At 44.8% G+C, this 25,593-nt stretch overlaps 1 protein-coding gene across 1 annotated transcript in view; it reads left to right on the top strand.

The window, feature by feature from the left end:
- Positions 1-7,732: 7,732 nt before the first annotated feature.
- The window catches only part of Prkch (protein kinase C eta), a 233,546-nt gene continuing 215,685 nt past the window's right edge, over positions 7,733-25,593 (top strand). The window contains exon 1 of the mRNA XM_070032205.1: positions 7,733-8,503. Coding sequence (XP_069888306.1) covers positions 8,141-8,503 — 363 coding nt within the window. The 5' untranslated portion in view covers positions 7,733-8,140. The remainder of the gene's footprint in view (positions 8,504-25,593) is intronic.

The following is a 25,593-nucleotide window of genomic DNA, read 5'->3' as shown; positions in this document are numbered from 1 at the left end:
AGGCAAATAATAATTTAAGGCCCTTCCTTCAAACATGCCCGAGGAAAGGCAGGAAGCTGTACTTGTCCATCAGGTCGGCCTGACCTTTGAGGCTTCTTCCCTTCAGACTTCCTCTCCTGGCTTCCTCTATCATCATGAGCTGTTTATCCCTCTGGCACCCCAGGTGACTGGTGTGTCAGGACCCCATGGCTAACGGCAGCCCTGGCAGCCGCTCTGATGGCATTTCCCTGCCCCGGACTGTGCCTCTGTTGTTTCTGGAAGTCATTGTAACTGCTTCCCTTTTATCTGCTGTGAAGTTCAGAAGCTTTCCAATCATGCCACTAGTGTGGGTCATTTTTTTTTTTTTTTACTTATTCTGTCTAATGCATATATCCTAGAGTACACATGTAGACTAGAGTTGTTCTTCTCTTCTGAGAAATGTTATTGCTTCTATGAAACAGGAACATTTGTTGTTCTTTTTGGATTACCCATAAAGTAGGACATGGCAGCCCCTTATTTCCATGTACCTTTGTATAGTTAGACTTGGATATAGAACAGCACTGCTATGATCCTGCCTTGCCTAGCACTGTCTCCTTCATGCTGGGAGTCTCCACCTTCTGTATGGACACCACACAATGCAGTGATTTTCAGTCAATAATGCACCTAAACTCAGCTTATCTGTATAAAAGCTATGTGATCCAACTTACATAATTTTCCTTCCTTCCTTCCTTCCTTCCTTCCTCCTTCCTTCCTTCCTTCCTTCCTTCCTTCCTTCCTTCCTTCCTTCCTCCCTCCCTCCCTCCCTCTCTTCTTTCCTTCCATTCCTTTCTTTTTCTTTCCTCCCTCCCTCTCTCCCTTCCTCCATTCCTTCCTCTTTTGCTCTCTTTCTTTCTTTCTTTTTCTCTCTTTCTTTTCTCCTTTTCTTTTTCCCTCCTACTCTCCCTCCTTCATTCCTTCCTCTTTCCCTCTCTCCTTTCTCTCTCTTTCCCTCCCTCCCTCTCTCCCTCCCTCACTCTCTCTCTCTTTTTTCTCTAATGGGACTTAAAGTCAGGACCTTGTGCTTGTTAAGAATCATTTTGACCATTGGTTCTTTTATTGTAAAGCAGAAATACTAATGATATTCATGAGGATGAACGAACACCGTTTGTCAGGTGCCTTGTTACAGTTCTGGTGGCTGATTGATAAATTATACACCATGACACCCACTATAATGGCCAAAATGTACCAGATGCCTGGCAATGAGCAAATAATCTGTGTGAATTATTTTAGGCTGAGACCGTAAGGTAAGTTCATTATTATTTGCTTGTAGGTGCAGCACTCTAAGAACAATTTTCATTTACCTGTTCTGCATTTCAATTTTCATTGTTTTATATATGCATATGGTGTTCTTGATAGCATATTTATATTTCTCTTTAAACATTTTTATTGTAAAGGTGATGTACAAAGGGGTTACATGTACATAAATCAGATAATGAGTACATTTATCTTTGAACAGTGTCACCCCCTCCCTCATTTTCTGTTTTTTCCCTCCCCGCCATTAAGTTGTATAGTTCATTTCCAAATAGTGTGTCTAGTAAGTATCACTGCTGAATTAGTTCACCCTTTGTCCTACCATTTCTGTACTTCCCCTTCCCCTCCTCAAATCAGATAAACTTACATACAAGACAAAAGGTTCAGAAATTTAAAAAAACAGGAACAAAAGGGGGGGAGAACCATCAAAAGTAAAATAAAAAATAAAAAACTGCTTGTTTACATTTCTTAGAGTTAATTTAGATAAGCATCATTGTATATGATTGCATATTGATATTTTTTACTTCAGTTTTCAAATGTGATTATTATTTTTTTGGCTGTTAAAAATTATACATAGACTTTTTACTCTTGTCTGTTCTGGGGACTGAACTCAGGACCTAGGCACTGTCCCTGAGCTTTTGTGCTCAATGCTAGTGCTCTACCACTTGAGCAATAGCTCTACTTCTGGCTTTTTGATGGGGATAAGAGTCTTATGGACTTTGCTGCCTGGGCTAGCTTTGAACCACAATCCTCAGATCTCAGCCTCCTGACTATCCAGAATTATAGGTATGAGCCAATGACACCTGGCTAAAATTTTTTTTATTATTACCTTTAAGTAATTGTACAAAGTGGTTTTAATTCCCCTTTGTCAGTTTTTAAGTATACCACATCTTGATCAATGTCACTCCTCCATCATTCTAAAGCTATTTTAATGTGGAGTGAGTATTGGGTGAAATGTACCTTAAGAAATCAGAACAATGGCAGTGATTCATTCAGCCAAGCAACCCATCAATCCAAAAGCATTTAGATAAGGTACCAAGAACTGTATGTAGAGAGTCCAACATTATATTGTGACTAGATCAAAAAACAGTAATGTGACATTTAAAAATCCCTACACTCAATGAAAGAGTCTATAATATAGATGTTAAAGCAGTTCAGTGTAGACATAGCACCATTACAATTGTTGCTCTAGTATATTACCCACAAGCTACTGGTCAATCTTTTGGGATGTGAAGAGAGAAGGGACAGCTTCTTCTCTTGCCTGCCTTCAGTGTCATGGTCAGCTCTGGATAAAAGTTACTACATAGGTGAAGTATGTAGTGACAGACAAACCTTTCCTACAGGGACCTTGTGCCTGTTGAGTGTCCCCAGACGCCACTTGTCTACCCCCAAGATTGAATGAAAGATGCTGGCATAGTACGTCTTCTCTCTGCTGGTGCTCTGAAGCTGGCATGCTCTGCTGAGTAACTTTCTTGGCTGCCCGGTGAGAGCCAGTTGTGGGAAGAGAAAATGAGGATGAAGGCACAGAAGCAAAACAAAAACCTGCAGGCCATGGGAGGGGAAAGGGGAGAAAAAAATGTGAGACTGAACATGCTAGAAAATAGCTTGACAGCTTTTGCCTGTGGCCTTTGGGGATTCAATTTCTCACTTCAACGTGTGATTTCAGATAGGCAATTTGGGATATTGTGCTTAGTGCTATACATATAAATTACAGTTCCTCCTCTGTATCTTCTTCTTCCTCCTCCTCCTCCTCTATCTGCTCATTATAATAAAAATGATTATTACTATGATTATATGATTATTTATTTCTTCTCCTTTCTCCTCCTTCCCCCTTCCTCTTCCTTCCTCCTCCCTTCTTCTCCTTTCCTTCTCCTTTTCCTTCTTTTTATTCCTCATCTTCCTTCTGCTTTTTCCTCCCCTCTCTCCATTTTTTTTTGCCTGTAGGGTTGAAATCAGGCCCTGGGCACTATCCCTGAGCTCTTTAGCTCAAGGCTAGTACTCTAACACTTTGAGTCACAACAAGTGGATCTGGTGGTTGATTGGAGGTAAGATAAGGTTTTCTGGTGGTGTATTGGAGATAAGACCTTTCCCTGCCCTGGCTGGCTTTGAATGGGATACTCAGATCTCAGCCTCCAGAGTAACTAGGATTATAGGTGTGTGCTACCTGTGCCTAGTTTCTTTCTTCTCTTTTTGAGATGAGTCTGGCTACCTATGTCTCCAACTCACATGCTCAAATGATTCTTCTGACGCTCCCAAGTAGCTGGGACAACAAGTGTACCACCATGCCCCCTAGATACTACTTTTTGAATCAAGGCCCAATCCTTCATCTGTGCCCTGGGCAGCATTCCTCCCGTTTTCTCAGAATAGGTGAGCATGTTCATCTCTTGTTTTGCTACCCAGTATAAAAGGGTCCTCCTCCACATGTTTCCTGTTCTTTAGCATTCTCTCCCCTCACCCCTCACCCCCATTCTGACCAAACCTCTCCAAACAGTGTATGCTCTCCCTCTCTCCATTCCTTTATTTTTCACCTCAACCTACTCTGAATGGTCTTCACCTACAACCCTTTATAGAAATGGCTCAAAGATGGGCTGGGAAGGTGGCTTAGTGGTAGAGCGCTTGCCTTGCATACATGAGGCCCTGGGTTCGATTCCTCAGCACTACATAAGCAGAAAAAGCTAGAAGGGGCACTATGGCTCAAGTGGTAGAGCACTAACCTTGAGCTGAAGAGCTGAGGGACAGCACCCAGGCTCAGAGTTCAGGCCCCAAGACCAACAACAACAACAAAACAAACAAACACAAACAAACAAAGAAATGGCTTAAAGATTACCCAGGGCTGGTTCATTACCAATATACCTGACTGGGCTTTCACCCATAATTGACTTAATCTCATGCCCATCAACAAAGTGGGGAGTATTTCCTGCTAAAACATGTTTTCTCAATGCCTAAACACCACATCCTCTTGATTTTCCTTCTTCCTTCCTAGATGCTGTTTCTCAACCCTTTTGCCTGCTTCTCCTGCACTGATAAATGTTGGCACTTCTGGAAGGTTCCATCCTGGCTCATTTTTCTCATGCTACAGTCTCTTCCTATCTTTCCCTCCAACAGAATTTCATCCATAGTTTCTATGTCTGTCTGTCTTTCTGTCCCTGTCTGTCTGCTGCCCTGCCTGTCTGTCTATTTACCTATGTATCTTGACTCCTACATTTATGTCTCTAGCCCACAACCACCTTAACCAATGTCTCTGTTCAAATTTCTGCTTAAAGGTAGCAAACATACATAAAACCTGACAAGTTTCAAATTGAACTCTTCATTTCCTCCCACAAATCTTTTTCTCCTGCAGTGTTTCTTAACTTCCTAATGGCTCCCCAATGTACATAGCTACTCAAGCCACATTCTGCAAGTCATTCTTGATAGTTCCTTTCTCCTTCTGATTTTCCTGTCCTTCAATCCAGCCTCAATATCTGTCCATTTCACCTCCCAAATGTTAGGTTTTTAAAAGAGGCCGAGTAAGAACAGCACCACACACATGGTATTCAGGTAAGGGGTAGGTTTATTCATCGTTCTGGCTGGCACCAGGCCATGTTGGCCCTCCACGTGGCTGGGAAAGACCTGGGAAAGAGCTGGGAAAGAGAGCTTCTGGGCCTGGGCTAGGCCTTATCTAGGGTATGGGCAGAGAAAGGTGTGGCCACATTGAATTCAGATGTGACCTCAGCAGATGCAGATGTGACCTCTTCCAGGTGTGCCAGTTGCCTCGGTGACACAGGTACTGGATGGAGACTTTGCTGAGAGGAGGGTGGAGTCTGCTCACCATACAGGAGCAGACCTTACACCAAACACTTCTCAAATTCATCTATTTATCTTCACTTCTACCACCATCACCTAAGTCCCAATCACCATCTTCTCTTCTTACCGTTCAGCTTTGGTAACCGCTCCTAACTGGTCTCCCCACACCCATGATTATTTCCTTTCTATCCATTCACTGCACCACCCCAGAGAGATCTTAAACACACATCTCCTCTTGTCCTGGCTCAGTCTGACTTCCTTGTGGCTCTTCTAGCTGTCCATAATAATGCCCCAAACAATTCCCATGACTTCTTAGTGAGGTAGCTGTGTCCATCTTTTAGGCTGATTCTACCCACTCACCTTGCTTTGTCGTTGTTGTTGACAGTACTGGGACTTGAACTCAGGGCTCGGGAACTGTTCCTTAGTTTTATCACTCAAGACAAGCATCTTACCACTTGAGCCATAGCTTTGGCAAGGCTTTGGGTGTTAATTGGAGATAAGAGTCTCAGGACTTTCTTGCCTAGGCTGGCTTTGAACTGTGATCCTCAGATTTCAACCCTCCCAGGGGGTAGGATGACAGGCCTCAGCCACCACTGCCTGGCCCCACCCACCACTGCCTGGCCCCACCCACCACTGCCTGGCCCCACCCAGCACTGCCCGGCTCCACCCAATACTGCCCGGCTCCACCTACCACTGCCTGGCTCCACCCATCACTGCCTGGCCCCACCCACCACTGCCTGGCTCCACCCTCACCTTCCTTGTCTGCAGCTGGAGAATTCTCTTTGTCCCAATCAGATCAAGCCATTCTTTCTCTGAGGTACTCTGATCTGGTTCCTTCACTTGGCTTCTTCAGAAGACTACCCTGACCATCTGTCCATATTCCCATTGGCCCATGGCTCCTCCTACTTTTCCTTTGCTGTACCTGCCACAATGTATCATCTTGTATTTGTAGTTTCTCCTTCCTGTAGAACTGTAATTCCCAGGAGGACAGGCACCCTGGCTGTCCTGCCCACTGTTCTTCATCCAATACAGTGAAGATGGAGTATCTGCTGTCCTTCTTACTCCAACCAACCCCAGGGCAGCTCTGTGTAGCTGTTCATCATTTTGACAGTCTTCTTTTAGTGCTAAAGCGCAACAACAGCGCATCTTCCAGTGGTTCATAAAGCAAGAATCCAATACTTGGGAGAAGGTGGTAGTGGAATTGGCACTAATAATGGACTTGACCACTTTCCCAGGACATTCGGGCTAGACAGGTGTTCTCTGGATATTTGCTAGCATAATATACAAGCCAGGCCTAAAGCTATGGTGTTTTTAGCATGACAGGCTGAATCCCTGCCCTACTCTTAGGATTTGCCTTCTCCTACTGTCCTCCTGGTTCTCATTTGTTTTTCGTTCATTTAATTATCGAGAAGACCTCCATTCACTAGTGTGAAATTGTTGAGGACAATTTCAGGGCCCCTATTAGGATACTAGGAGCAGGAGCTTAGATATAGGAGTTGCTCTAAGAGAACCATAATGGCAAAACATAGTGTCTTGAGAATGGCCTGGACTTTGTAGAAGACAAATTGAAAATGGCTGGCTGTCAGAAAGATAGGATAAGTCTGGGCGCTAGCGTGGCTCACACCTGTAATCCTAGCTACTCAGGAAGCTGAGATCTGAGGATCTCCGTTCAAAGCCAGCCCCGGCAGGAAAGTCCGTGAAACTCTTATCCCCAATTAACCACCAGAAAATTGGAAGTGGCGCTGTGGCTCAAGTGGTAGAACACTAGCCTTGAGCTGAAGAGCTCAGGGACAGTACCTAGGCCCAGAGTTCAAGCCCCACGACTAAAAAAAAAAAAAAAAAAAAAGTAGGATGGGGTCGTTTGGAGAAGACCAAAAGGTCCTCCCAAAGACAAAAACTACAGGAACCACGGGAGGGAAGGACCAGATGGCTGCCCACGTTGACAGCAATACCGAGTGGTTTTCTACTGGCCCATGCAGGATTGAGTGGGCCAGGAACCTCTCCTTCAGAGGAAGACTTACTATCTCTACGGGTCTCCAGAAGAACCGACCTTTCCAGCTCTTTCGGGAAGGAGACACACCTTTCTGAGGAAGGAGGAGGGCAGGATTTCCATCATTACTCCGGCCCTATTACTACCCAAACAAAACAACTATGTAATTATCTTCCGCAGGAAAGGCCCACAAACAGGCTGGGCCCAGGCTGAACCAGGGATGAGCCATCCCAGTAAAGCTTAGGGAAAAAAAAGGAACCTCCCCGCCATCCGCCTCTGTCTCTATCAGGGCCTGGGGACTGATGCATCCTCCTTGCCTTCCAGCCCTGTCTCCGGGGCCTCAGGTGTGTGCTCTGAGTGGGCCACAAATCCTGGCTTTTGTTTTTTTCTTTTTGGCTTGAGCCTGGGTGGTCCCGGCCCGGAGCCGGCAGCCTGCGGCGCGCCCGGGCTGGAGCGCGCGCCCCGGGGACTCCCACCCGCGCCCAGCGAGGGCGGGCTGCGCTCGTGCCACGCCCCCGGGCTCTTCCAGGCCGGGGATCCCGCACCCGGCTGCGGTGAACTTGGAGCCCGGGTGGGAGCGAAGGATCCAGCCCGGGAGGCGGCGGTGGCGGCTTCCTGGTTTGCAGCTCGCCGGGTGGGGGAGAGCGAGAGCCCGCGGAGGCGGGGGCAGGAGGAGAAGCCGGAGGAGGCGGGGAGGAGACGCTCCGGGCTGAGGCTCACCGGACGGGTCGCTCCGGCTCTCTCCGGGGAGAGACGAGCTTCCCGGCCCTGGAGAAGGGGCGAGCCCCACGCGAGCCCCCGGGGAGCTCCGCGCCGAGGTCGACAGGGCCGTTCGGGCTTCCTCCGCCCTCGGGGGCGCTCGGAGCCCGGCTCCCCTCCTTTCCACCTCGGGAGGAAGGGTGGGAGGGAAGGAGGGGAGGGGAAGGTCCCGCAGAGACGGCAGAATGGCCGGTGCGGGGGGACTCGGGCGCTGCTTCCCCCGGGAGCTGCGGCCACGCCTGCCACGAGGGCTGCCCTGAGCGCGGGCCACCTGCTCTCCAGTGCGAGCCCGCGCGGCGCCCCCGGGGCCCGGGCGGCGGCGGCAGCGCCAGCGCCGGCATGTCGTCCGGCACCATGAAGTTCAATGGCTATTTGAGGGTCCGCATCGGCGAGGCCGTGGGGTTGCAGCCCACCCGCTGGTCCTTGCGCCACTCGCTCTTCAAGAAGGGACACCAGCTGCTGGACCCCTACCTGACGGTCAGCGTGGACCAGGTGCGCGTGGGCCAGACGAGCACCAAGCAGAAGACCAACAAACCCACCTACAACGAGGAGTTCTGCGCCAACGTCACCGACGGCGGCTCCCTGGAGCTGGCCGTCTTCCACGAGACGCCCCTGGGCTACGACCACTTCGTGGCCAACTGCACCCTGCAGTTCCAGGAGCTGTTACGCACGGCCGGCACCTCGGACACCTTCGAGGGCTGGGTGAGTCGCGGCGAGCTCCCTCTCCACTCTGGGTCCGGTCGATCTCTTCTCTCTCCTTCCAGTCGCCTCAAAACTTGCCCGGCTTCCCGCGTTCCCCTCCCTCCGCAGCGGAGGGAATTCCCTCCAGACTCTGTCCCGACCCAGGTGGCCGCAGGCCCGGTGACGCGCGGAGGTGGGTGTGTGCGGGCAGGCGCGCGCAGGTGTGGCTCCAAGATGCCAGCCTGGATGGGGTCCCCTTTCTTGACCTAAGGCTTTGCCTGGCCGGGAAGCTGAGCAGGGGCCGCGGGGTGTCGCGTCCCCTCTCCCCCCCACCCCCCCCGACCTCACACCAGAGGTTGGACTGGGCATCTCAACTCTGGCCACCCAGGTTAACGCTCAGGAAAGGCAAGGAGGATGGTGGGAAAGTGACATGATTTGAGAAAAGTGCTCCAAGCACTTCTTTGGAGAAAGCTCTTACATACATTCTCGCGAGTATTATTCATAGTGTTTATGGATCCAGGTTGGTTGGGCCGCGTGCAGGCGTGCACACGTGTTAGAGCATGCACACCAGAGGTATAGAAACTTTCACTGGCAGGGACCAGAGTGTCTGGGTTGGCACGTTGGGGGAGGATGTTGTGTAGCTGTTTTGGGAGGGGGGTGGTTATCTGAGTCTTGCAGCTGACTCCAGGCCATCGGAGCCTGTGAGACTTGCATCTGCGTTCAGGCCGCTGTTGGTCTGAGAAGAGGCGGCTAGGTTGTTGGAGTCCCCCTCCCCCTACACACCTGCTGATGCCTTCCCGGGCTATGGACGTGTCACGGCGAGAAACTTCTCTCCGGCCTCTGCTTTTCCCATAGTTCCCGTGAGATAAAATTCCTGCTGTAAATGAAATCCTGAGCACCCTCTACACAGGGACCAAGTGCTTTTGTTTCTGTGTGCTACCACTTTGTGCTGCAGGAGTTATCTGTCTCTCTTGGAGATGAAATGATAATTTTAATGACCTAGTCTGGTTTGGCAAAATGGAGCACAGGCTTTGAAGGCTCTGAAGAATTTCCTAATGATTTCAGTTTTGGAAGAAGACAGTTTTGAACCCAGCAAGTGAATCTCAGTATTAGAAATCTGTGAGATTAACTTAAAGTGATGGAGTCAGATAGATAATGACAAAGAATGATTTAGGTATTTCATACTTGGGGGAAATGGATCATTTTCCCCTGTATTATGAAAAATTGCAGACAGCTTGTGGAGCTAAGCCTTTCTTTGAAATCGAGGAGAAAGACTGCCAAGGCAGTTTAACCTTATCATCCAATTATATAGAGTCAATTTCTTGTCATCCTAGCTTATTTGTGGAATTTAGAAGTGAACTAGAAAGGAATGGCTAAAATATCACTACGATTTATCCTAGATAAATTATAATCCTATATGAACAAGAAGTGAATGTAGGAATGTAAATGGATTTATTGAATTAGTGTCTGATTAAGGATTAGAGTGGGCAAAGTTCTGGAGAGCCTAGATTCTAAGAAAGGTGGGATTGATTAGCCAATCATCATGATCAGCATGTTTGGCTGGAGAGAGTCTAGATTGGCCCTTCTCACCCCTAGTGTGAACAATTGAATCACCTAGGAACACTTAAAGATCCCACTCTTCAGGACTTCAGGCAGGGCTCTGGCTGTGGGACCACAGCATAAAGACTTGCAGGCTCCTCAGGTGAATTTGTATGTTCAGTTTGGGGCCTTAATGAAAGCCAGCCCATGAGGACTGACGAAGCTTAAGTGTAGGCCAGTGGCAGGTGACCTGACCAGGTGGGATGAACAGAGCTGTGTAGTGATCTGCTGTATTGATATTTACTAAGTTAATAAAGATTTATATGTGACTTAACATTTCTAAATCTACAATTGTTCAGATTATACTTAGGTGTTTAATATAACCCACTGATGGCGTTTTGGAAAATAAGGTTGTTTAGTAGGATAGGGTAATTCATTTATGTATTAATTAGTAGGTCTTGAGTATTTTGAAACTGGAGATGTGTTGGAAGATAGAATGAGCAAGTGTAATTTCTTTTTGATAAGAATCTTTTGCGTGTGTAGGTGTGCATGCACCCCAGTACTGGGGCTTGAACCAGGCCTGGGCACTCTGAGCTTTTTTTGCTCAAGGCTGGCATTCTACCACTTCAGCCACAACTTCGGTTCTGGCTTTTTGATTAATTGGAGATTAAAAAGTCTCCTGCCTAGGCTGGATTTGAATCACGATCCTCAGATCTTAACCTCCTGAGTAGTTAGGATTACAGCAGGTTGAGCTATGCATATCACATGAGAAAATAATCTTAATGCTTGGAAACATATGAAATGCTTATTTTTTAAATTATTCTTTACAGATCAAAAGGTACATTTGAAGGATTATAGAAATACTTATCTTTGCAGTATTACATTGGGATGTCTAGTTTATTCAGACAGTTACACATGGAGAAATTGGATTTATTCCACGATAAATTTGTGTCTTGCCAGTGGAACTACAATTGCTGACTTTCTCAAATGTAGCAACTTACTTTTTGCTAGGTCACAAGAAGATCTATTTTTAGGTTTATTGTAAATCAGAAGATTTATTTTAAAAAATCATTAGGATAAGGCAATAACTTGTTATGCTTCCTTGCTGAAGGTTTCTCCCCAACCCCCCAAGTCTTAACTAGGTAATCACCAACACTGGCTTTAGAGTAGGTTTATTGGTATTCTTAGCTAAGCTTGATGGGAGAAGGTATATTTATGCAATATATACTTACCAACAAGTATTGTAAGGAAACTCAGTTGCAAGAAGCAGAGAATCCACCACTTAAGAGGCCAAATTATGAATCTTTACTGGAGAGCTGGAAGACTGCTGGTAGACCCATGTCTTAAAGACCAGCAGCCGCAAATGCAAATACAACTAGCACAAAGCTTATATAGGCCAAAACCACACAAGGTATGTGGAATCGAACTCTGAAAAGCGTTATACATGAGCAAAGCAAACCAGATGAGGACAGTTAAACCTAATAGAAAAGCAAAACATCTAGGGAGACAATCAGGAGAAATCAAGGGCTAATTATCTCAGGGAAACAGAGACCCAGTCTCCTTACTTCACAAGTACAGTGCTTGATGTGGCAAATATTTCTTTACTGACTGTGTAAATACTACTTTATGTAACATACATAAACACAAGAAGGTGAACTGAAGAATTTTTTTGGGGGGGGAGGAATCCGGTTATGGGGCCTAAACTCTGGGCCTGGGCGCTGTCCCTCAGCTCTTCAGCTCAAGGCTAGCACTCTACCACTTGAGCCACAGTGCCACTTCCGGCTTTTTTCTTCTTGCTTATGTGGTGCTGAGGAATCGAACCCAGGGCCTCAGACATGCAAGGCAAGCGCTCTACCACTGAGCCACCTTCCCAGCCCAACATTCTCTTTTTTTTTTTTTTTTTTTTGTCGGTTGTGGAGCTTGAACTCTGGACCTGGGTGCACGCCATCCCTCAGCTCTTCAGCTCAAGGCGAGCCCTCTACCAGTTGAGCCACAGCATCACTTCCTAAGAATTTTCTTAAATGAAAACTCATATTAAATACTTAAATTAGAAAGGAAAACTGCAAACAAAAGTCCCGAATTTCCACCTTAAACTTGAAGATTAAATTGAACCAAAGAAAGCAGAGAGAAGAAAATTATATAAAGAAATCAGTGAAAGCTGGGAATAGGGCTCAGTGGTAGAGTGCTTGCTTAGCATGCATGAAGCCCCTGGTTATATTCCTCAGTACCACATAAACAGGAAAAGCTGGAATTACTGTTGTGGCTTAAGTTGTAGAGTGCTAGCCTTGAGGACACAGAGGCGCAGGGATAGAGCCCAGGCCCTGATTTCAAGACTCAGGGCTGGCAAAAAAAAAAAAAAAGCAGTGAAGTAGAAAACAGAAAAATAATAGAAGAAAATCAACAAAGCAGAAAGCTGGATTTTTGAAGAAAAAAAAAAAGTACAATAAAATCTATAAACTTCAAGACAGAATGACCAAGGGGAGAAGGGGAGGGGAAAGTCAGGTCACAAATTCCCAATATTAGGAATGAGAGAGGATGCAGACATTCCAAAAGGATAGTTAGAGTGTATTATAAACAGATTTTATGTCGGTAAACTGCACAATTTAGATCAAATTAACAAATGCCTTGAAAGGTACTACCAAAATTCCCTCAATAACTTGAGTATCTATTAAAGTAATTGAATTTTTAGTTAAAAACTTTGCCAGGTACCTGTGGCTCACACCTGTAATCCTAGCTACTCTAGAGGCTGAGATCTGAGTGTTGTATTTGAAGCTAGCCAGGGCAGGAAAGTTTGTGAGACCCTTATCTTCAGTTTACCGCCAAAAAGCCTGAAGTGGAGGTGTGGCTTAAGTGATAAGGTGCTAGCCTTGAGCAAAAAGGCTGAGCCAGAGTGAGAAACCCTGAGTTCAAGCCTCTGTTCCAATACACACACACACACACACACACACACACACACACACACACACACACACACACACACACACACACACACACACACACACACACACACACACACACACACACACACACACACACACACACCAATAATAATGAGAAAAATACCCCATTTAAATATGGAGCAAATATTTGAATAGATACCTCATGGCAAAAAGCAAATCATTAGTTATCAAGGAAATTCAAATGAAAATTAAAAAACAGTGTCAGCATGCTCCTGCTGCAGATGCTAAAATTAAGAAAACTAACCACAAGTCTTGATGAGGAAGAGGAGCCATGGAACTCTCATACACAATTTAGGAATATCAAAATGTCCAATGCTAAAGTCTTGTTGGAAATCAGTCGGACAGTTTCTTAAACCTGGGTTTGATTCCTTGGTACCACATAAGCAGAAAAATCTGGAAGTGGCCTTGTGGCTCAAGTGGTAGAGCGGTAACCTTGAGCTGAAGAGCTGAGGGATAGCGCCTAGGCCCAGAGTTTAGGCCCACAACTAACAACAACAACAACAACAACTCAAATGTATTCTTTTTTGGGGAGAGGGCCGTCATGGGGCCTCGATTCTGGACCTAGGCACTGTCCCTCAGCTCTTCAGCTCAAGGTTACTGTTCTACCACTTGAGCCACAGTGCCACTTCTGGTCTTTTCTGCTTACATGGTGTGGAGGAATCGAACCCAGGGCCTCATGCATGCAAGACAAGCACTCTACCACTGAGCCACCTTCCCAGCCCTCAAATGTATTCTTTTTATATGACTTGTCTACCTGGAAGTACTTACCCAGAGAGATGAAGCTAAGACTTGTTGAATGATCAACTATGATCATTACTTTTGATATAGTTTCTGAGTTAGAAACTCAAATGTCAACCAACAGTAGGAATACTTAAATGAATCATCGTGTATTCATAACATGTAACACTCATCCACAAAAACAGGAGAAGACATGGATGAATTGCTAAGTAATTACAATGAGTGAAAAAGCCAGACACCACTTTCTACCCCAAGAAAAGGAGTATATATATTCTGTGATTCTGCTCATGCAAAATTTCAGGAAGTAAGGATGAGCCTATAGAGATTGGAAGCACTTTAATGGTTGTCTTGGAATAAGGAGGGATGGATTGCAAAGGAGGCATAACAAAATAAGGGGGTTGGGATGATATTCCTATTTTGATTATAATGATGATTTCAGACATATATAAATATGTCAAATTATCCAGTAGTTCACTTTAAGTATGTGCATGTTATCATATGACAATTATACCTCAAGAAAGCTATAGAGAAAAAAGGATAAGGATTTATCTTATTTTACTAAAAAATGATAAATAAGATGCTAGTAAATACAGAATTAATTAGAATTGGAGCCAAGTCTGACTCTTGAATATTGCATTGCCTTTTTTTTTCCTTTTGTGCCAATCTTAGGGCTTTGAACTCAGGGAGCTATCCCTGAGTTTTTCTCTTCAAGGCACCAGCTTGAGCCACACCTCCACTTTCAGCTTTTTTGGTGATTAATTGGAGATAAGAGACTCATGAATTTTCCTGCCTGGGCTGGCTTTGAACCACAGTCCTCAGATCTCAACCTCCTGAGTAATTAGGATTATAAGTGTGAGTCCATGGCACCTGGCTGTATTGCCTCTTTCATGCAGTAAATATTTATCACACAAAAAACAAAAACCCAAATGAAACATATTTATTAAATTAGCTTCTGAGTCTGAACACCATTCAATTTTTTAAATGATTTCTTTCTTTCTGCTTCTTGTAGAACTTGTTTATTGTGCATAATTTCTTGGACTTTGAAGACTGAAGTTTGCCTAAGTTCAAACTTTACTTCTTTCATGTATTTGCTTCAGATTCACTGACTTTCCAAATAGGACTGTTGCCTCATACTGCTGAGCCTTGGGGACATGGTGGTGGGGGAGAGGGGACAGGAGGGACTAGAGGCTGCGTCATGGAAAGACCTTGGCGCCCCCTCAGGAAGGAAGGACCTGCTTGGCGGGATCCCAGGCTATTTTCCTGTTCAATCCTCCAAGACATTCTGTTCTGTGCAGCCCTGGAGGGCTGCTTTCTTTCAGTTTCTTAGCAAGGTACCTGTTTTGTAGTCCGGTCAGGTAAAGCAGGCAGGTCACCTCTTGGCCATGGTTGAGTCTCTTTTTTCCTTGATTCCTGGATCCAGGTGCCTGAATTTATGGCATCAGAATTCCTCCAGATTCTTTATGTAGTGGCTCATTCTTTTTTGTACTTTGTGATGCAGAATTGATTTTTTTTCTTCTTTTTCTAAGCCACTTGGTAAGGAGTGTTTAATAGTGACTGATTAACTTATGGGATTTTAGGGGGAAAACATATTTTAGCATCTCTCCAGAGGTCTGGTCCAGCGTACGTGAACTGTATTGTTATGTAGTATCTTTGGTTTCATTGTGATTGGAAATTTTCAGCGGTGGAGCTGGATGCTTCTCATGGCACAGACTGTGGCTCATATGTTTTCCTCATCAAATCATTTTCCTCGTTGGGCGCTGGTAGTTCACATCTATAACCATAGCTACTCAGGAAGCTGAGATCTGAGGATCCAGTTCAAAGCCAGCCCAGGAAAGGAAAGTCTGTAAGATTCCAATCTCCAGTTAATCACTCAAAAACCAGAAGTGTAGCTGTGGCTCAACTGGTAGAGGGGCAGCCTTGAGCAGAAAAAGCAAAACAAAAATGTCTAGGTCCTGAGTTCAAGCCCCAGTACCACCCCCCCCACCCCGCCCACCACACACACACTGGTTGTGTTATTATCTTGTTGTCTTTCATTGTAGTCACCAAGATCTAAGATCACTTTGTGAATCGATTTGCTAAGTGTGCTTTTGTCCTTTGAAGTATACACATCTGAGGGGCTGGGAAGGTGGCTCAGTGGTAGAGCACTTGCCTTGCATGCCTGAGGCCCTGGGTTTGATTCCTCAGCACCACATAAGCAAAAAGGAAAAAGCCAGAAGTGGCGCTATGGCTCAAGTGGTAGCGTGTTAGCCTTGAGCTGAAGAGCTGAAGGACAGTGCCCAGGCCCAGAGTTCAGGCACCATGTCTGGAGCCGCCCCCCCCCCCAAAAAAAAAAAAAAAAAAGAAAAGAAAATGGACTGGGAATGAAGTATACACATCTGAAACTCAGGGACAACACCCCCCTCCCCCAAGCTCCCCAGTCACTAATCTCAGTACTGTGAGCAATGTCTCGTACATGGCACTAAATATTTTCAACAGAATTAAATTTTATGTAATTTAGGGTGCAAGTAAGGGTATTTGTAACTTTTGGAACATCCTTGCTTAAATATTTTATTAATCTTCCTGAAAGAGATAAAGGAGCTGGGTGCTGGTGTCTCAGGCTATAATCCTAGCTATTCTCAGGTCTGAGGCTGGGAAGATGGTAGTTTGAGGCCAACCCAGGCAAAAAAGTTCTCTAGATCCCCTTTCAACTCTTTGCTCACCTGCCATCTTCAGCCGCACGGGAGGTTGAGACTGGGAGGATCAGAGTGCTAGGCCAGAGGGGCCAGAACGTTTCTTGAGACTCTATCTCAACAGTGGGAAGCAGGAGTCAGTGGTATATGCCTTTGATCTCAGAGATGAGAACTGAAACAGGTGGATCATGATCCAGGTGTAGCATATGGGCAGGAAGTGAGACCCTATGTCAAATGTAACCAGCAATCACCACCATAACACCCCTCCTCCCCCCAGCAAAACAAAACAAAAAAAACAGGACTAAATGTATGATTCAGTGGTATCCACTCACCAAGTGTGAGGTCTTGAGTTTAAATCCTAGTACTACCTTCCCCCTGCCCCCAAAATGAAATAATTGTAAGCAACCATATTCACAGAATTCCTCTTATTTTTAATTGATTAATTAATTAATTAATTTTGTTTGAGCCACAGCACCACTTCTGGTGTCTGGTGATTTATTGGAGATAAGAGTCTCAAGGACTTTCCTTGCCGGGCTGGCTTTGAACTGCTATCCTCACATGTCAGCCTTCTGAGTAGCTAGGATTACAGACATGAGCCACCGGTGCCCAACTAATTTAATTTTTAAACAGAAGAGAAGTTGATTGCAAACAGAAAGATGAAGCAGTCTATAGAAACAGACAGGGGCCAGGGCTGGTGACCCAGAATTTCCCTTTAAAAAAAAAAATATATATATATATATATATATATATTTTTTTTTAGTCAGTCATGGGGCTTGAACTCTGGGCCTGGGTGCTGTCCTTGTGCTCTTCAGCTCAAGGTGAGCGCTCTACACTCTACCGCTTGAACCTCAGCACCACTTCCGGTTTTCTAGTGGTTTATTGGAGATAAGAGTCTCACAAACTTTCCTGCCCGGCTGGCTTTGAACCGAGATCCTCAGATCTCAGCCTCCTGAGTAGCTAGGATTACAGGCGAGAGCCACCTGGTGCCCGGCAAAAAAAAAATTTTTTTTCAGTCATGGGGCTTGCATTCTGGGCCTGAGCGCCGTCCATTAGCTCTTTAACTTAAGTCCAGCTCTTTAGCTTAAGGCGAGGACTCTACCACTTGAGCCACAGCTCCACTTCCTGTTTTTGAGAGCTTTATTGGAGATAAGAGTTTCCTGGGGCTTTCTTTGCCTGAGCTGGCTTTGAACCGAGATCCTCAGATCTCCGCTTTCTGAATAGCTAGGATTACAGTCTTGAGCTACCAGCGCCCAGCAGAATTTCCCTTTTAAATCAATCAATGACATACCAATATGTGTTGAAAGACTTTGGGTTTTTCTGCCCTTTTATTATAGTAATAAATTGAAAGCTCCATGGATGGAAAATTTGCTGCTTATTAAAAAGAAAATTATTATTATTTTAAATCTATAATTCATGCTAAATTCTTTCTGATGTAATTTTTGAACTAATACTAAGTTTGAGACAGAAGGAACCAGTGTACATAAAGGTCACGTGGAGAGCGGTGAGGTTGGTGGGTGGGGCAGGAATCTTCTTATCTTATGCACCTCTTAGTCGGGGTGGGTATCTAGAGAGTGTCTGGAATGTGATTAGTGGTGTGGTAAGCGTGCAGTGCATTTTTATGTTGTCGCTAGTGTTTACATAGAGTAAGGCTGGTACCTTGACTTTCCCAGCCTCTTTTTCTATTTTATGAAACAATTGAATAGGCCAGTTCTCTAGCACCCCATCATAGTTCAAAGCCAGCCTAAGCAGGCAAATGGGAGAGATTCTATCTCCTGTTAACCATCAAAAAGCTGGAAGGAGAGGTTTTGCTCCAGGCCCAAAATGTAAGCCCCAGTACTGGTGTGTGTACTTGTGCGTGTACCTCATGTCCCTCAAATGATCACTGCTTAACTCCATTTGATTAGCGTGTGGTCAAAATGAGTCCTGAATGGAAACAGCCCCAGTCCCTTGATTTCCACTCTTTATCATTACTGTATCTTATCATTACTGTACCGTCAAAACTAGTACTCCTCTACCTAAAATCCCTTCCTGTCCTCTAGCAACTCTAAATGAAGCCCAAGGCTTTTCAGTTGGTGTGGAAAGATTTCCATGCTCTAGCGTCAGTTTCTTCTCTCTCCCGGTTCTAGACTCCATGTTGGGGTTACCCTGAGTGTCTTTCAGTTTCTTGAAGGCTGCCCTTTTCTTTGGGAATTCCCATCTGTGCTTCCTTGTAGTATCAGTTACCCAGAACACTTGCTAAGTCGGTGCTTTTTGGCTTTCATTATTTTTCAAGTGAAGTCTCACATTCATGCCCAGGTAACCTGGATGGAGAGCCTCCTGTTTTGTACTTCATGTATCTGTCATGACAGATGTGAACCATCATGCTCAGCTTATTATTGATTGCAATGGGGACTTGTGACCATTTTGCTTGGCCTTGAATCACAGTCTATCTTGACGTCAGCTTCCTTACAGGCCTGTGCTACCATGCCCAGGGCTGTTCTACCTTTTTATCTGAAATGCTAGTCAGCATTCTTTGTCCATTGAACTTGTATTGTGGGCCTGGGGAACTAAGTGGATAACACCGACAGGCCTATTGTTTTCCTAGATCTTTATAGTTGCCAGGGGGATGTAGTTTAGGGACAGAAATGAAAAAAAGTAGTCTGGAAATTACAGAAGATGCTGGTAAGCCATTGGTTTGGGAGAGCAGCACCATCTTCTTAGAGAGAAGGAAGACAACTGTTTTGTTGTTGTTGTTTTGTTTTCAGAGGGCTGGAATTCAGGGCCTTAGCTTTTTGCTCAAGGATGGAGTTCTACCACTTGAGCTATGCCTCCACTTCTGGTTAATTGAAATTAATTCTGGCATTTTTCTGGTTAATTGAAATTAATAGCCTCAGATTTGTCTGTCTAGGCTAGCTTTAAGTTACAATGTTCAGATCTCAGCTTCCTGAGTAGCTAGGATTACAGTTGTGAGCTACCAGCAAGACAGCTGATTTTTTTTTAAGGCTTTACCATAGATAACCACTGCCTGCTTCACTTGAATGATTGAAAAATGTTTTCAGAAAAGAAGGACTGGAATTTCTGACCTGATGGTATTCTCCAGAGAGACACAACACACAGGTGCCCTTCCAAAGGTAGATGTTTGACCCACAGAGGCATTTCCATCTTTGGAGATGGGGAGGGAAGTAAGTTTTCTTTTGATGCCTGTAAACAGATAATCGACAAGTACTTTGAAGAAAGCAATTAATGCCATATTTGAATCATCAGGAACCTTAATTTTGTATGGATCATAAAAGAAGGGATGTTGAGAGGAGAGATCATCTAGCTCACAACTGCCGCCAGCAAAAGGCTGGCAGCACTGAGTCCGAGGACTACCTGCGGGTATATTCATTTGTCACAAATGGGTTTAACATTGCAACAGTGTTGTGGTGTTCCAGTTTGCCACAGACCCCACCACTCCCTATTAGGAAAGCAACCCTTTGACTCATCACCTTCTTCAGCCTGGATGTTTTTTGACTTTGTAACACCATAGCCCCAGCTTTTGATTTCAGAATATGGGAACCAAAGCCCCAGCCCAAATATTGCTGCGGCTCTGACCCACAGGAAGTGTGTGTGTGTGTGTGTGTGTGTGTGTGTGTGTGTGTGTGTGTGTGTGTGTGTGTGTGTGTGTGTGTGTGTGTGTGTGTGTGTGTGTGTGTGTGTGTGTGTGTGTGTGTGTGTGTGTGTGTGACACACAGCCCCTCAATTGAATATAGAATATTATGACTATAAAAATGTAGATATGGTTTATTTAGTTGTGTTGGTCTTGGGGCTTGAACTCAGGGCCTGGGCACTGTTTGTGAGTATTTTTACTCAACGCTAGAGTTCTACCACTTGAGCTACAATTCTACTTCTGGCTTTTTGGTGACTAAGTGGAGATAAGAGTCTGATAGACTTTCCTTTTTGGGCTGGCTTGGAACCACAATCTTCCGATCTCAGCCTCTTGAGTAGCCAGGATAACAGGCTTGAGCCATGGGCACTCAGCCAGAGCCACTTTAGATTTATCTAAAAATGCATTCATTTATAAACACAGTTTCAATGTACATTTATTTAGTTTTTTACATATATGGTGGCTTAGAATTTCTGAGAAAGATGGCTTTTTGGTATCTAAATGGTGAGTTAACTTTTACTGAAGATTAATATGATTAACTATTGGTATGATATTAATAGAATCTACTAATATCCTAAATTAGTATGATATTAACAGGATTAACTACCCTATTCAAAAGGCTCTCACTACAATGTTAATTAATTAATTTAGTGTGCCTGGGTGCTTTCTCTTAGCTTTTTTGCTCAAGGTTAGTACTCTATCACTTGAGCCACAGCTCCACTTCTTTCTTTTATATAGAGGCTAATTGAAGATAAGAATATCACAGACCTTCCTGCCCCAGGCTGACTTGGAACCCAGACCCTCAGATCTCAGCCTCCTGAGTAGCTAGGATTATAGGCGTGAGCCCCTGGCACTCAACTTCCTATTGCATTTTATCTTCTGATGGGCTGGAGTGGAGGGTGTTGGGGATCAAGCCCAGGACCCCAGGCATGCTTGGCAAATACCTTTTTTGTGTTTCTGTATGTAAATTGTTAGCACTGTGTGACTGCTGTGCTCCAATGAGAGTCAGACAGTTGGGCTCAGATATGTACCTTTGTCTGGGATCTTAGGCAAGCCTTCTCTGAGGAGACTCTAAGTTTCCTGGCTTATTTTAGGAGGGGGATCTCTGAGGCCACTTCCATCACCAAAGCCTCAGCCTCCATGTTTTAGGCATTACATCATTCCTGCCCTTTTGGAATAACTGGTTTGTCTTTAAGCAGTCAAAATGAATTATGCCTTATCAAAGCTAGTAACTCCTGAGAATTAAATTGGTCCAAATTTAAATTGCTTGGGCTTGGAAAAGATTTAGCTCACGTTGAAGTGACTTGTCCAGCGTTGACAGTGATTTTGGCATTGATTCCTTGGCTTAGAAAGCAAAATATAATGAGTCTTCATGGCAAGCAATGCCATTTTATTTCTTAATTTACACTAATGCACTCCCTGTTGTGTGGGATCATGGTAAGTTATGTCTCTCTTCCCTGGTGTCAGAGAAAGGCTGAGATTCCCAGAGTTGAAGCTTTTGCTAGAAGCCGTTCTCACTAGGGTGGTAATTAAAGCTCTGTAGTCCCCAAGTGTCTATGGCCACCCATCTATATATCCACCCTGGGTGATGACAAATGCAGGAAATCACTTGGAGGACAGATGTTTTAATAAGATGGAGGAATGAGCCCAGGGCTATTGGCTATTGTAGGGCTTATTGTAGGCAGGAAGTTCTTGTTTCAAATCATGGTGTATGTGGAGAGCTTTATTAAGATTTGTATGTCAGTGTGTTTCTGTAGTGTCAGTAAGTTACACAGTGGTTGGTAAAGCACATAGGGCTCTTGCAGTAGAAAGACCACCTAATCTAAGACTCACCATCAGCGCCAATGTCACATGCTTCCTTCTCAAAAATTTCTTTGGTTACCATTGCACAACTTTGAGCTCACAGGGTGAGAAATGCTTAGAGGTTACCAATGGTGTTTTGGTTGTGCTCATGGTAAGAAGTGAAGATTAACTGAGGGTAGACTCATGGTTAACATGAGCCCCTCATAATTGCATTGGTAAAACAAGTCCTTTGAGGTGTGTGTGAGCGTGCCGTATATCCAGTCCTGTATCCCTGATTCCACCCCTAGGCTTTGTTTTTCCAGTGTCTAAACCAAAGCTGCTCCTTGATTTGTAAATTGTTTTTTTTTTTTCTTGTCTCTGCATTTCTCTTGTAGCCTTCAAAAATGGTAATGGCAGGGTGCCAATGGCTCTTGCCTGTAATCCTAACAACTCAGGAGGCTAAGATCTGAGAATTGTGGTTCAAAGCCAGCTGAGGCACGAAAGTCTGTGTGATGCTTATCATCCACTAATTAACCACCAAAAATCCAGAAGTCGAGCTGTGTCTCAAGTGGTAGAGCACTAGCCTTGCACACAAAAGCTCAGAGACAGTGTCCAGGCCCTGAGTTCAAGCCCTGGGACTGGTATAACACAGAGATTGGGGGTGGGGAGAGGAGGTATAAACTTGAAGGACAAAATAGTATTTTTTTTTTTTAAAGTGTTCTCAGTTCTGGCTTCAGGTGAAATCCACTAGATGATGACCCATTTTCAGGTCTATTTGGTTGTGTTATTTGGGTATTCCCAAAAGCCTGGTTTGGTTTTGTTTTGTTTTGTTTTTTGTTTTGTGAGGGTTCTTTGAGGTTTGCAATAGATGAAAAGTTAAAAGAAAAAAGTGAACTGGCAGAGTTTGAGTGACCGTGGTTCATTATCTTCTGAAAGTATAAACTTTTCCCCTGTAAAATGAGATCAGGTTTGTCTGTTTCATAAACTTTTTATTAAAATATTTGCCCCCTTCCCCTTCTTTTTGTATGTCTGTCCTGGGGCTTGAATTCAGGGCCTAAGTGCTATCCCTGAGCCTTTTTGTTCTAGGCTAGAGTTCTACCTCTTGAGCTACAGCTGCACTTCCAGTTTTTTGTGGGGGTTTTTTTGGTTGTTGTTTTTGTTTATAGTTTATGGGAGATAAGAATCTCAAGGACTTTTCTGCTTGGGCTGGTTTTGAACTGTGATCCTCGGCTCTGAGCCTTCTAGGCATGAGCTACTGGCACCTGACCATCTGCCCTCTTTTTAAGCTTTAAGGATCATCATGGAATGGGGCTCTGTGAGTCCAGGACAAAAGGGTAGCAGGATCTGATTCTGGGTTCCTCTTACCATTTGAATCTGGTCCCTGTGTGGCATGGGTCACTTTTCTCTCAGCAATTTTCCTGGTTGTCTATTGAATTCCGATTCATCTCCATGACCCATGGGCCAGCTCCTGTTGATGGTGGAAATGGAGTAGAGCAGCCCCCAATTCAGCAGAGGTTAAAGCTGGAGCCAGGTCTCTGGATGTACTGGAGGCTGTGTGAAGAGCTGTCCCACGGTTCCATTCATGGAAGTTCACTGAACCCCTCCTGTATGTCAGGCTGTTTTAAGGGTTCACATAAGGCAGAGAACACAGGACTTAACATTGTGGCCCTCGCAGAGCAGCCACCCATGTGGAGAAAGGTCAGTAACAGGCAAGAAAACAAATGGTTAAGAAAATGACAACTGCTGCGTAGATGCTAAGTGAGGAATTAAAATTGGGTGCTGGGGGCTCACGCCTGTATTCCTAGCTACTCAGGAGGCTGAGATCTGAGCATGTGGATTGAAGCCAGTCTGGGCAGAAAAGTCCATGAGACTCTTATCTCCAATTAACCACCAGAAAACCAGAAGTGGAGCTGTGGCTCTAAGTGGCAGAGCTTTAGCCTCGAGAATAAAAAAGCTCAGGGGCAGTGCCCAGGCCTTGAGTTCAAACCTCAGGACACACACACAAAAGCAAACGAATTAAAAAAAACCCTCGGGGATGTGTCAGGAAGGCAGTATGGCTGCACGAAAAAGGCCCAGAGAGGCTATAACTTAGTGATAAGAAGCAAACAATTGAGAGAATTAGAGAAAGGGGGTGCAGGCAGAAGGTGCTGGGAGTGTAGAAGAGCTTGGCATATGGAGAACAAACACAGGGTGGTGGAAAGATGGTAGGCCTGGTGTCCCAGCCCTGCTGCTTCATGGATGTGTGACCAGTGAACATCTTCATCTCTATGAGGTTTATCCCCCCCCCACCCCCCTGCCTCCCAGAAAATAGTGCTTAACATGATCTATCTTTAGGCTTGATGTCAATCTTAGATGCCATACGTTGATCATTTTGTAAAACAAAACAAAACAACAACAACACACTGGAGAACACTATCAACTGTGCAACAGAAATAACCCTATCCCACTATATCAACCATGAGCATCACAAAATAGGTCCTCAAGAAATGGCAGACTTTTTTTTTCTTTTTCCTTTCTTTCTTTTTTTTTCCCTTTAAATTCAGTCTACCCCTTGTGCCATTTTCTTAGCCTGTTTGCTTTTAGTTCATTTTTCAGCATTTCTTATGCTTTTTCTCAGGTCAGCCTAGGATCACGGGCCTCTTCTCTCCACGGAATCTTGAGTAGCTGGGATGATACATGTGAACTGTCATAGCTTGTTCTTTTTTTTTGCCCGTCATGGGGCCTGAGCTCTGGGCCTGGGTGCTGTCCCTCAGCTCTTCAGCTCAAGGCTAGCACTCTACCACTTGAGCCACAGTGCCACTTCTGGCTTTTTCTGCTTATGTGGTGCTGAGGAATTGAACCCAGGGCCTCTTGCATGCAAGGCAAGCACTCTACCACTGAGCCACCTTCCCAGCCCCATAGCTTGTTTTCTGAGATAGGGTCTCACTTAACTTTTTGTCTGATCTACTCAAGTCACGATCCTTTTGTTTCTGCCTCCTGAAAATCTGGGATTACAGGGCTGTATCACCATGCTTGGCTATAACCATGTTGGTTGTAATTTCCTGAGGAAATGAGTACATTGACAGTGTTCTTCTGAAAAAGAATCACACTGACTAAGGAAAGTTACTCCCAAGGTCACTTTTCAGACATTACCACTTTAGGGTGATAGGGTGGGGGTGGGACTTCCCAGAATCGGGGAGGGTGTAATCTTGGGGTATCCTTAAATGGTATCACAAAGGCATCTGTTTATCTCTTCCCCACTTCAATACTGTGATTCCTAAAGCCAGAATTGGGGAAAGAAACAGGCTGAAGTCTATGTCAGATTTTTGAATTTTTGAAATATTTGTTTTCTGTGGACTCATAAGTATTAATAGAAAGTTTTAATAATTTAGGGCTGGGAAGGTGGCTCAGTGGTAGAGCGCTTGCCTTGCATGCATGAGGCCCTGGGTTCGATTCCTCAGCACCACATAAGCAAAAAAGAAAAAAACCAGAAGTGGCGCTGTGGCTCAAGTGGTAGAGTGCTAGCCTTGAGCTGAAGAGCTGAGGGACAGCACCCAGGCCCAGAGTTCAGGCCCCAGACCGGACCAAAACACACACACACACACACACACACACACACACACACACACACACACACACACACACACACACACACACACACACACACACACACACACACACACACACACACACACACACACACACACACACACACACACACACACACACACACACACACACACACACACACACACACACACACACACACACACACAGAAAGTTTCAATAATTTAGTGGGACAGGGTTATTTCTGTTGCA

This window comes from Dipodomys merriami, unplaced genomic scaffold (assembly GCF_024711535.1).
Source record: "Dipodomys merriami isolate MVZ:Mamm:240054 unplaced genomic scaffold, mDipMer1.0.p SCAF_1, whole genome shotgun sequence".
In the NCBI taxonomy this organism is placed as follows: Eukaryota; Metazoa; Chordata; class Mammalia; order Rodentia; family Heteromyidae; genus Dipodomys; species Dipodomys merriami.
This window is presented reverse-complemented; position numbering and strand designations above follow the sequence as displayed.